Here is a 13,468-nt window from a genome sequence, read left to right as displayed (position 1 = left end):
GACATTAAGACTTGAAAACCTTAAAAAAGAAAGAAAGAATGAAAGAAAGAAAGAAAGGAAGAAAGAGAAAGGAAGAAAGAAAGAAAGAGTTAGAAACTTTTTCACCTTCATTTCACCTCTGGACCTTCTTTGTTTGTTTTGTTTTTGATTTACTTTGGTACTATTTTGCAGTGATTGCCTCTTTATATTCCTTCCACTTCCACGGTCAAGACAGGTGAAGGGAGGAATGGGAAGGCTTGGGTCCATCGTACTGTGAGCTAGCTCTTCACACTAGTTCTAGGGAGTTTTAAAGTAAGCTCTTTCCCTTGAGGGCTTTTACCAAGTTACTGCTTGTTGGAGACTGGGGGCTGCTCACTTCACAGAGGCTCCCTCCCTGAAGGGACGGACCACTTGCTCTCTGTTAGAATTCTTGGGCATGATTTTTTTTTTTTGCCAGTCCAGGGCTTGAGCTCAGGGCCTGAGCACTGTCCTTGGACTTTCTCAAGGCTAGAGCTCTACCACTTGAGCCTCAGCACCACTTCCGGCTTTTTTTCTATGTATGTGGTACCGAGGAATCGAACCTGGGTCTTCATGCATGCTAGGCAAGCACTTTAACCACTAGGCCAAACTCCCGGCCCCCTTGGGCATGATTTTTTAAGTTCCAGATCAGTTCCTTTTCTGGTCCAGGGGCTGTGTAAGCATTTTTTCACCAGCAACCTCTGGACGTCTGTGCTAGTCCTTGTAACCCCTTCTAGTCTGATGGCACAAGTCATTAGGATATAGACTCTAGCTCACTATTTTTTCAGTTACTGGTCACGATAAATTGTCCAACTGGTAGTTATGAGGACCCTTATACACTCAGATATGCAGGTAGCATGCCCCATGCATCCTGTGGCCAGGGACAGGGATATATTATCTGTGAGCTAGAGATACTACACGTGGGTACATTTTTCTCCTAAGAAAATCCTCTCTCTATTTTGATTTTTCTTAAATTTCCTTGTTCTGACTGCACTTTCTAGAGTTATGACACTAGTTAGAGTTTAACTTGGTAAATTTCTGCATCTAGAGGTGTAATAAAGAGATTTTATTTCTACTATGTCTTGGTGCCTCAATAAAAATTTCTATTTTTTTCTTGTCAGACCTAGGGCTTGAACTCAGGGCCTGGGCACTGAGCCACTTCCAGTTTTTCTCATGTTTGTGGTACCAAGGAATTGAACCCAGGGCTTTCTAGATCTCTTAACACTAGACCAAACACCCGGTCCCCAATCTTTTTTTCCTTCTTTTTTTTTTTTAAATATCCTATTAAAACAGCAGCAATATAATTATAAACAACCTCAGCTACACAGCAAATCACAACTGACTGGATGCCCAGCCAGTGTCAGGCACCTTGTTTTACCCTCACCGTGATTCTTTTAGGTTGGTACTGTCATTTATAAAGGACACCTTATGACGCTTGAGTCTGTTAGACAGAGAAGTTTGGATTGCACAACGCAAAAGGCCTTGCTGATGGCTTCACAGCTGGTTATTTTTCCCCCTGCTAAGGATATTTGTATGGGTCAGGACTCTGAGTAACAACTTTCCTTCAATAGGAGACAGTAACTCCGCCTAAGACATGATCCCATTTCAGTAATTCCTGGGAGGCTATAGCTGTAAGAAAGGCCATTCTTTATGATATAAAAGTCTCACCCCTTTTCCCCTCCTTTACTGTTTCTAATTTGAGCCCCTCTGGTCCCTGTGGAGCCTTTAAATGCTTAAGTAAAAGTCTATTGCCAAAGCAAGCCTGTCTGACTGGGGAGGCAGGGCCCTCCTCTGTTGCCTAGGATTGAACAAACATCCCAGCCGCTTTGGCTCTCCCAGAAGCCCTTCGTCTGATGCTTTTGTTTTGTTTTCTGGATGAGGGCAAGCAATGCCATCACCTCCTGCCGAAAAGCCCTGGCTGCCCTCCCAACAAGGAGTTGTCACTTCAACTGAGGATTTTTTTTTTTTTTGGTGGCAACAAAATAATACCCAGCGGGAAGTTGGGAGGAGAAAAAAGAGAGTTCAGTTGGCAGGTTCTCAAATGAATGGGTTGTAGTGTCATTGGAACTGAGTTGGGCTTGAAACCAGACATGATTCTATTTTGGAAGCATTGTTCAGAGGGATGGGAAATGTGAACAGAGGATAAGACTCTTCAAAAATGCTCTTTATCCTTGGCCTGCTAAAGACAGGCCTGTTTTAACCCACCTCTCTCACTCCCTCAAAGGCAAGGGCCTACTTGCAAGTGTAGAGGTCAACAGAAATGGAAAATTGAGCAGCTCTTCCTATGCTGACCTTTCCATGGAGAACACTCATTTTACTTTGGGAAGAGGTTGGGTCATGAAAATGAGCTTTGGTGGTTGCCATTCTAATAGTTTCCAGATCCTGGTTCTTAGATTTACCAACACTTGGGGCATATCATATTGCTCCAGAAATATATGGACATTATATTTACAACCTGCATTTATTTATTTATTTTTTACTTGTGCAAATCTTGGGGCTTGAACTCAGGACTTGGCACTGTCCTTGGGCTTTCTCGAGGTTAGCATACTACCACTTGAGTCACTGCACCACTTCTGGCTTTTAATGTGTTTTGTGGTACCAAGGAATTGAACACAGGGCTTCATGCATGCTAGGCAAGCACTCTAACTCTACGCCACACTCCCAAGAAAACAACCTGTATTTATTGTAGAGAGTTTTAAAGTCTGGGTCTGGTGGATGTGGAGACCAACAAAACTGATACATCACTAGGTGATGTACAGTGATTAGGATGGTGTTGAAGATCTGTAGTAAGAAACCTGAATATACATTGGTGATGGGGGAAGTTCAAGGAAAGATTCTCTCCATGGACTTTTGACTCTTGCTTGGATCTGAAGGAAGAGTGGAAAGTTAGTTAAGGAGAAGTCAGGGAATAAGAGTGGGATGGAAGGAAGCTTTCTGCAAAGAGCATCTGCCAAGACTGAGGAAGACACAGGGTGTATACAAGCAATGGAAAGGTCACTGTAACTGAAAATAAGAGAAGTAGGTGGGACAGGGTAAGAGATCAGACTAAAGAAGCAGTGGGCTGTCTAGATTCCACATTGTCCCTGAACCACCTTAAAAGTTTTGATCTTTAAACATAGTAAAGAGTTTAAGCAGGAGATGACTATGACTATAGGACTTATTTTTGGAGATTGTCTTAGAACGGGGAGGCATGTGTTCAAAATTGTGGCCATGACTCTCATGCGCATAATAAAGATATGCACGTTGAGGTTTAATTATTTATTTATTTTTTCTGGTCCTCGGGTTGAGCTCAGGGCCTGAGCACTATCCCTGAGCCTTTTTGTGTTCAGTGCTAGTGCTCTACCACTTGAGGCACAGCACCACTTCTGGCTTTTTCTAGATAGTTCAATGGAGATAAGAGTCTCATGTACTTTTCTGCATGGGTTGGCTTTGAATTGTGGTCCTCAGATCTCAGCCTCCTGATCAGCAAAGATTACAGGAGGGAGCCATTGGTGCCTGACATGCATGATGCACTTTCAAGTAAAGAATTGTGCTAGTAAATGTGCATGGCATTTCACAGGTGAGTCTTTCTCCCTACTTTAGTCTCAGGTTCCATACTTGGTAAGCAGAGAAGTAAGACCAGATGATTGTTGAGTGCTCTACTTTTGTGAAATCAGCCCTTTAGTCCAATTGTTAATTCTGTACTGCTGCTGTGATTGAGTTTTACTCAAGGCCTCTAAACACTAAAGTGTTTTTAGTGTCTAAGTCATTGTACAAAGGAATTCAAAGAGCAGGTTGTGAATACAATGTGTCTTGATCAATGCTGCCCCACTCACTATTGTTACGTACCTCTTCAACCCATCCCATCCCTCACTTTTCTTAGTTTTTAGGTGATGTATTGAGGGTTTTTGGTTTTGGATTTTTTTTTTGGCAATTTAACAAAGCAGTGTATGCATACAATGCATCTGGATCTGTGTTAATCCTTCAACACTTTCACTCTCCCTTTCAACACCCTTGTCTTTTTATTTCTTAATTCTATGGCATTTATGATGAATACTTGCCTTCATTCTCCCAACTTTCTTCTTTTCATTCTTACCTTCCCCTCTCACAAGTACCCATTTACTGATACTTATTTTTATTGGGCTTTGACTTAGTCTTTCTAAAGAATTGTACTATTTGGTGAGACAAAAGGTGGCCCAATGTAACAATGATACTCAGTAGACTCTAGATTGGAAATGAAGCTGTGTCTCATGTGGTAGACGGCTAGCCTTAAGCCAAAAAGTTCAGGGACAGGACCCAGGCCCTAAGTTCAAGCCCTAAGACAAAACAAAAGCAAAACATTAATCAAGCAAACATCCACAGGCATTGGGTTAGATATTGCATCCAGTTAGCAACACAATAACCTAGTTCTTTCCTGCTCTGCTTCTAATCATAAATCTAAAGTGTTTTTTCAACCTATCATCCCAGTTAAATACTCTGAGAGCTCAAATAGCATGATTCTTTAATTTATTTTATTGTAAAAGTGATACACGGAGAGGGGTTACAGTTACATAAGTAAGATAATGAGTACATTTATTTTTTAACTCTGTTACCCACTCCCTCATTTGTTAGTTAACTGAAGTATCATGGACTTTCCTACCATGATCTGGCTGGCTTTGAATCATGATCTTCAGATTTTAGCCTCCTGACTAAGATTACAGGAATGAGTCACCGTTAGCTGGCCCAACAAAAGAAATTTTGAGCCTGGTACCAAGCTACATTTTTTTTCCCCAGTTAAATGGTGTGTGTATATACGGCAAAGTGTTATACAGGTTGCACTGTTGGTGTCTTTTGAGATATACTACCATGGTTGCTCAGGGAATGAATGGGTGGGTCATCAGAAGATTGGGCCATGTACTACTGAAAGAATTACTAGCTCTGTCTGTGGTTTTAGAAAGTTATTTCCCCTGTTTTGGACTCTTCTTGTTTAAAATGTGGTAGATAGTTCATAGTAGATCAGTATTTTTTATAATGTATTCTCGCAGTACCTTATACTTCTGTTTTATGACCAGAGAAAAAGATGTTCTACTCTATTGTTTCTCCTTGGAGATTTTTTTTTTACCGTTTAACCCATCATATTGCCACAATTCCATGTAATCACGTTTGGGTCCTTGCTCTGAAACTGAATCCTCCTTCTGTCAATTACAGTGAGGATGGGGGTCACAATGTTTTGTTTTGTTTTCACGAAAATTTAGCCTTTCTGTGTCATAGCATCTTAACTGTAACTATTAGTTTCTACCATTGTAGTCATACACAACACATGGAAAAGGACTGGCTGTGTTCCAATAAAACTTTATTTACAGAGGCAAGAAGTAGAGTGAATTTGTCCCTGTGGTCCCTATGCTGTTGACCTGTCGCCAGAGTGTGGGCAGATTCCCACTATCCTCACAGTTTTCACTTCTTCCCAATCTTCTCCCACAAATGGGCCATTCTCTTCCAAGTGTGAAGTCACCATTGTCCAAAACGAACTTTGGTCTTCAGTTCTAAAACTCATCATCTTTGTCTCCTTTAGACATGTCTGTGTAGAAGACTGTCTCCATCTCCCCAGTTGCTGGGATGCCTTTTCACAGCCTTGTTTTGTTTATCTTAGTAACTACTCTTCTTTAATCCTTCTGAAGGAATGGTTAGTTGGAATTCGTCTTGTCTTCCTCCCCCAGAGCCTTTGATCTGCAGCTCATAAGCATTTGTTGACAGCCAGACAGAAAAGGTGGAGTCCAGATCCCAGGCCCCAGGGCCCAGAGAGTAAATGAATGAAGGCTGCCTTTATTTGTATTTCTAATTGGCAAGTCCATTTCCAGATCAGCTGCATGTCACTGCAAGTCAAAGCTAAGAGTAGGAGAAACTCTCCTTTTCCTTCCTGACCTCAGTGGCTGGGGTGTCAATGTCTGCTGAAGTAGCATCTTACCTTGATTTCGCCAGGCTTGGTAGAAGCTATTGTGTGCTCAAGCTCTGTTGCTTAGTGTAATGCCCTCTGTTTTGACACTCAGATCATGCACTGCATACCTTTGAGGGCATCATTCACACAGTGAATAATGGAAGAGTAACCTTCTGAGTTATAGAAGTTATTTTTTATTTTTTAAGATGTTTGTTATTGATACCGTCTGGGCATCTTGGATTCTTCCTTTTGACCAAATAAAGGTTTATGAGGTAAGAGAAGGGGGAGCAGAGACAAAGTGTACTTGAAGGTAAGTAAGATACCAGGGAAAACTGGGGGAAAGCTTCTTAACTATTGGCACATTAGTGTAAGTGCCTATGCTGGACTCTCAACTTAGAAGGATGACTATGTCACGTGAGGTTTTACCATCCTCTTCCTAAGCAAGGGAAGGAAGAGGAGCAGAAAGAAAAGGAGGAGGGAGAGAAGGAGGAGGAGAAAGAGGAAAAGGGAGGGGAGAAGTAGGAAAAGATGGGCAGGGAGATAAAGGAGAAGGAAGAGGAGGAGGAGGAAGAGGAGAGGGGAAGAATACTGACTTCTCTGTAAAAGTGAGCAAGAAGTGGGATCTGGAAATCAGTAGCCTGCTATAGGCACACTAGGTTTCCCTTTTGTAACCTTCTTGTTGAGTCTCTGTTGTTCTTTTATCTGGTTGTTTAGCTATCCCCTTACCCCATGGAGAGGGACACCTGTCTCCTGAGTGGATCTGCACCAAGGTTATGGGGGGGGGGGTTGCTTTTGTCAGAATCATTGTCTTGTTTTTCTAGAATTTTGGGAAGGAGGTGTTATTTCCACAGGCTGTCTCCACCTGAGTCCCCAGGCATAAAGGGGGTACCACCTTAACCAGTTTGCTGTCTCTCCTGTCTTCCTATTTTTTCCTCTTTTGCCTTTTCCTCAATGCTGCATATAATCCCTTCTTCTTTTTTTTTTGCCAGTCCTGGGCTTGAGCTCAGGGCCTGAGCACTGTCCTTGGACTTTCTCAAGGTCAGAGCTCTACCACTTGAGCCTCAGCACAACTTCTGGCTTTTTTCTATGTATGTGGTAGGCAAGCACTCAACCACTAGGCCAAACTCCTGGCCCAGAATCTCTTCTTTTTTTTTTTTTTTTTACAAAATATTTTGTAGAAGGACAATCTATTAAGTAAGTAAAACTGGAACTATTCTATTTGAAGCTGAGATGGGGGTTTGGAACCCAGAATATCCAGTTTCACCTTGCCCGATGTATGAAGTTCCTGGGATGCTTCCAAAATTTCTAGAATACTTGAGAATTTGGGAATTTCTAGGTTATGAATGTGGCTCTTGTCATCCCAGAGTTCGACGAACTTCCTCCCTGACTAAATCTCCAGTACATCTCAAGCATCATGTTAGGCACTGCAGCTGAAATGGTAATGAGTGACACGACTTTCAGTCTTCAAAACATTATAATATTGAATCAGGTATATGGCCTAGTAGTAAGAATGCTTGCCTAGTATATACAAATTCCTGGGTTCGATTCCTTAGCACCAAAAAACACAGAAAAAGCTGGAAGTAGTACTGTGGCTCAAGTGGTAGAGCACTAGTCTTGAGAAAGTCCAAGGATAGTGCCCAGTGCCTGAGTTCAAGCCCTAGGACTGCCCCCAACAAAACACAACCAAAAAAAATCCTTTATAATATTGATAAATGGACACTTTTTCTTAAAGCCAATCATGTTAGCAAAGTCAAAGTATAAGTGGGAAGGTAAAATGTACTGCAGAGAAGATCTAAATGATAGAAATATTTATTGAGGGCTGGGAACAGAGCCTAGTGGTAGAATGCTTGCCTAGCATACATGAAGCCCCGGGTTCCATTCCTTAGCACCACATAGATAGAAAAAGCCAGAAGTGGCACCGTGGCTCAAGTGCCAGAGTGCTAGCCTTGAGAAAGCTCAAGGACAGTGCCCAGGTCTTGAGTTCAAGCCATAGGACTGGAAAAAAGAAAAAGGAAGAAATGAAGTGGCACTTGTGAAGCACCAGGTATGCCTGGTATGGTGAGGGCTTAGCTGAGCATGGTGGCTCATGCCTGTAATCCTAGCCATTCAGAAGGCTGAGATCTGAGAATCATGGTTCAGAGCCAGCCCAGGCACTAAAGTCTGTGAGACTCTTATCTCCAGTTAACCACCAGAAAACCACAAGTGGTGCTGTGGCTTTAGGGGTAGAGCAGTAGCCTTGTGCTGAAGAACTCAGGGACAATGCCCAGGTCCAGAGTTCAAGTTCCATGACTGGCAAGAAAAAAATTATTCAGAGAAGAGAGTCTAGGGAAATGAGGAAAGACTTACAAAGGAATGTAAAATTGGGACAAAGTATTGATGAACTGGAAAAAAAAAAGGAAAGTGAGAGAGGAAGATAGCACAACATATAAAAAGACATAGGGATAGGAAATATTAATTGGGTAGCCCAAGAAGGACAGCACAGAATAGAACAAGCATGAATTACTCCTTAGTGTCCACATGATGAAGCAGAAAGTTTGAGAAAGGGAACATGTGTGAGTATAGAATAAAGTAGGAAACATATCCCTGTTTCTGACAATCCTAACTTCTCCTGTCTTGTTTACCACTAATAATTGGTTGCTAGGTTTTCTTAACCTTATTTCAGTGTTAATGACTATAATTTCTTAGTTATTAAGAGAGCTTTTGTTTCCAAGGTTGCAGAGGTAGTATCAAGCAGAACTGAGATTTAAATTGAAATTAGCTTTACCCAGAGCTTATGTTTCTCTCTGTTGTATTGTTTCATGGAAACTATGGATCTGGAAGGAAATTTTAAAGGGTGATAAGACTGACCATAGACAAAGGAAATTTATAGTTGGGGTAAATGATTATTTGCATCAGACAGTTCACTTGCATATTAGCTCAAGTTACCCATTTTAAACATGGCAGAACACAGGACTAAAGGAAGCTTGAGTAAAATTAGTATGAATGGAAGCACAAAACACCACACAACCCTTAGGTTGGCCTTTATAAAACATCATGGATAACTCTCTCTATATATCTTTTGTCCTTTTTCTTTACAGATTCCAGATCCTTCGAACATATTTTGTGCGTGTGTGTCTGTGTCTGTGTCTGTGTCTGTGTCTGTGTCTATGTGTGTTAGTTGGTGGTGATGATGGTGGTGGGATATTCTGGAATCTTCTTAGTCAGTACAATTCAGCTGCATACTTCTGCCTGTTTTATGTCTCTCCAGAGACCACAGAGCTGGGTAGCAAGAAAGAGCTCAAGTCCATGCCCTTCATCACCTACCTCTCCGGTCTGCTGACAGCCCAGATGCTGTCAGATGACCAACTGATCTCAGGTGTGGAAATTCGCTGTGAGGAGAAAGGACGCTGTCCCTCTACCTGCCACCTTTGCCGCCGGCCTGGCAAGGAGCAACTGAGCCCCACACCAGTGCTGCTGGAGATCAACCGTGTAATACCACTTTACACCCTCATCCAAGACAATGCCACCAAGGAGGTAAGCTTCCCTAGCCCCCAAATGACTGACCCTTCACTTGTATACTGTTTGTCCATAGAGATTTCCAGCACCACCACCACCACCACCACCATCATCATCATCATCATCACCATCATCATCAAACAGCAACAGTAGCCTCACGGTACTCAATGGAATTGATTAATTTCTTGATATGTCCTAAAATACTTATGGCTAGAACTGGATGACACTAGCTGCTATAACCATCAAACCTGAAAATCTCAGCATCTTGACAAAAATATACATAAGCTTATTGTTGGTGCAGATCCCTAGTAAATGTTTTTGTTTTTGTTTTTGTTTTTACCAGTCCTGGGCCTTGAACTCAGAGCCTGAGCTCTGAGCTCTGAGTTCTTGGGCTTTCTCAAGGCTGGAGCTCTACCACTTGAGCCATAGTATCACTTCTGGCTTTTTTCTATGTATGTGGTACCCAAGAATTGAATCTGGGTCTTCATGCATGCTAGGCAAGCATTCTACCACTTGGCCAAGCTCCCAGCCAGTAAATGGTTTTGATTGGTGGGTATAGGTAGCTTATAGACCTATACTATCCCATGGATGCTCTCATGATCTGATTCTTCCATTGTCATGGTGGAAGGAGAAAGAGCATATACAGTTATAAGAAAATGTTTTAGACAGGCCAAGTATGAAAGAGACCAATGTCATTTCTGTTATGATTCCATGAATTATAACTCAGACATAGTCTACCCCTAACTCCAACGAAGACAGGTAAATATATTCTCTTAACTGTGTTCCTAGAAGAAGAGAAGACACAGGTTTGGTGAAACCCTTGAAGTTTCTGCCTCAGGTCTAAAGCTGGATTATCTCATGTAACCTGCCTCTTTGATCTACACTATATTTAGGAATATTGCATTAGTTTGCATGAAATTGCTAATATTTGGCCATTACTTTTAAAAATGGTAATTCTGTATGGTTCACCCTCGTGTCACACTCATGTGATAGTGGAGGAAGCCTCAAAGATGTTGAGTGATTTATACAAATTAAGACTACTTACATGCATAATTATGAATTATCATTTTCTCTTCTCTTCTGTGTCTCCTGCCTTTTAATGATAGCATTCAGGGCTTGAAGGGAGATTATGAATTATTCGGCTCATTGCTTTCCATACTTCTGTTCCCAGGACACGTTAAAAATGATTGTCTGTAAATAGTTGTACAAGTGAGTTTCAGTTGAACTTGTCCATCTATGTGTGCAATTCATTGTGGGCAGTAACACTCCACCATCATTTTGCTTCCCCCTCCCACCTCTTGCATCCCTACAGATCTCTTCATGTTTCCTAGTTCTATTTTCATGTGTATACTTTGGGGATTGTGATTATAGTCACCTGCCATTCCTCTTTCCATTTAGCCACCCCTCACTCTCTTCAGTCAAGACATATTTAAGATTCCATGGTGTTCATTTTGTTAAACTATCTAATGATTTTTCAAAGGGGTTATGCCATGAACCGTTCTCCTTTGTGTATACCATGCTTTAGTCAGCTCAATCGTGTGTGTGTGTGTGTGTGTGTGTGTGTGTGTGTGTGTGTGTGTGTGTGTTTGTAGGTGTTTATATTTGGGGTCCACCTTCCAAATACGAGAAAAATCATGTACCATGCAACATTCTGGCAACATCAATCCATATGACCATCAATAGTGTGTAGACTGTTAAGATATATGACCTTAGGAAGAATCTATTCTGTACAAGGACAAAACAAATAAATTCCCCGTGACTAAGACTACAGGATGAGAAGACATGAAAGGGATGGGAAGTTTCCTGATAATTTAGAGTATTATGAACCTTGGAGAATTTTAGTCATTATTATTAGAGCAAGGAGATACTAAAGTTACACAATTAGCTGGAGATTTACACGACATACATTTTGGAGGACCTCTCTGTAAATTACCTGACTTATTACCAATGAGAGAGCAGTTAAATAAATGACAAGATCCTCATGCAGTAGAAAGACTCTATGGCCTCCCTTATTAATGAACTACCAAGACACTTATCAATTATAGAATAAATGAACATAATAATCAGTGAAGAAAATAATGTTTTAAAAGGGCATCATCACATTACATAGCACATTATCCTTTCTCTATTAATTTGGTGTTTGAAGTTAGGGCTTTATGCTTGCTAGGCAGTAGCTCTACCATTTGAGCCATGCCTCCAGCCCTTCTTGCTTTGGTTATTTGAAATAACAGCTTGCATTTTGTCCAGGCTTTCCTAGACGTTGAGCCTCCTGTTTATACTCACCATTATAACTAGGATAGAAGACACATCTACCAAGTCCAGGATTTTCTGTTGAGATGGGGTGTAATGAACTTTTTAATTTTTTTTGCCAGTACTGGGCTTTGAACTCAGGGCCTGAGTACTGTCCATGGACACTTTTTTCACAAGGCTAGCACTCTTCCACCTGAGACACAGCACCACTTCTAGCTTTTTCTGAGTATGTGGTTTGAACCCAAGGTTTTGTGCATGCTAGGTGAGCACTCTACCACTAGGCTATGCTCCTGGCCTTCTAATGAACTTTTGCATTCAGTTGTATGCAAAACTATAATACTTCATCTTCCCACTAGGATTCCTTCTACCTCCTCTTTTATTTTTAAGTTATACTACACGCAGATATGCAAATACCCCCCCAACCTCAAATGCGCTAACTGGTATGAATAAATGTAGACATAATAAGACTTTATAAAATAGGAGTGCAAAGAAATGATAAACATAGGGAATAATGATAATCATCAGTTGGAAAGACACTATAACAGCATGTAGATTGTCAGGTTCCAAGTTGGTAAGGTTTTTTTTTTGGGGGGGGGAGGAGTTGTTTTTGTTTCTTTTTGTGCCAGGCTTGGGGATTGAATTCAGAGTCAGGGCCAAAAATCTGTCCCTGAGCTTTTGTGCTCAAGGCAAGTACTCTATCACATTGAGCTACAGTTCCATTTCTAGTTTTTGGCAGTTAAGAATCTCAGGGGATTTTCCTGCCTAGGTTGGCTTTGACCTGCAATCCTCAGACCTGAACCTTCTGAGTAGCTAGGATTACAGGCTTAAGCCACCAGCCCAGCGCCTGGCATGAGCTGGTAGATTTAGTAGTCATTATGTTGAAGCTATGTGCACTGATGTATCAGAGGATACCAAATACAAATGTGGTCACTAGATGTCACTGTTCTCCTTGCAAGAGTCCTAAAGAATTAGATTCCCTAGTTGTCTTTTCATTAATTTTGTATTTCCCACCCTCTTTCTGGGGTTTGAACTCAGAGCCTGGAAGCTGGCCGTGAGCCTTTTGGGTTCAAGGCTAGCACTCTACCACTCTACCGCAGCACAACTTCCAATGTTTTCTGAGTAGTTTATCGGAGAAGAGTCTCACAGACTTTCTTGCTCAGGCTGGCTTCAAACCACAGTCCTTAGATCTCAGCTTCCTGAGTAGCTAGGATTACAGGTGTGAGCCACTGGTACCTGGCTTAATTTTGTATTTTTGAGTACCTAGTCAATGCCAAATACTGTGTTGCCCCTTGAGAAAAGGAGCATTAGGACAAGTGGAAATGTGTGTGTGTGTGTGTGCGCGCGCGCACAAGTGTGTGTGTGTGTGTGTGTGTGTGTGTGTGTGTGTGTGTGTACATATGTGTACGCAGTATATGTTCTTATGAGCATGATGGGGGATACAAGTCAGAGCCTTATAAATGATAAGCACCTAATTCTACCACTGAGCAGCAACCTTGGATTTTGACATGGTCTTCCCATTTTCATGGACTTTAAAGACTCATGGAGAAAAGTGTTATTCACAAAATGACCACACAAAGTAAAGTCAAACTGTGTAAACCACTAATGACAAGTCTAGGGTTGTGGGGTCAGAGAGGGCTTTTCTGAGGAAGTGACACTTAAACTAAGACCTTGGGGCCAGCTGCCTAAAGCGGATGTGAAGGATTTGGGGAAGAGAAGGAAGCAGCAATCCAGGGAAAAGACCCAGCTCCTGCAAGGATCTGAAGACTGGGCAGACACAGCCCATTTGAAGAACTGAATAAGAACCAATGTCTGAACCAAGACTAGATAATGCTG

General features: G+C 41.6%; 1 protein-coding gene across 8 annotated transcripts in view; it reads left to right on the top strand.

Annotated features, from left to right (window-relative positions):
- Astn2 (astrotactin 2) overlaps positions 1 to 13,468 on the top strand; it is an 854,736-nt gene that overhangs the window by 670,752 nt on the left and 170,516 nt on the right. For all 8 annotated transcript variants that reach the window (XM_090330513.1, XM_090330512.1, XM_090330508.1 and 5 more), the window contains one exon: positions 9,138 to 9,403. In XM_090330513.1, the coding sequence (XP_090186639.1) occupies positions 9,138 to 9,403 (266 nt within the window). The remainder of the gene's footprint in view (positions 1 to 9,137; positions 9,404 to 13,468) is intronic.

This window comes from Megascapheus bottae, chromosome 3 (assembly GCF_031878675.1).
Source record: "Megascapheus bottae isolate mThoBot1 chromosome 3, mThoBot2.hap1, whole genome shotgun sequence".
NCBI classification, from domain to species: Eukaryota; Metazoa; Chordata; class Mammalia; order Rodentia; family Geomyidae; genus Megascapheus; species Megascapheus bottae.
Note: the sequence above shows the minus strand (reverse complement) of the source record. Positions and strands in the feature narration are given on the sequence as shown.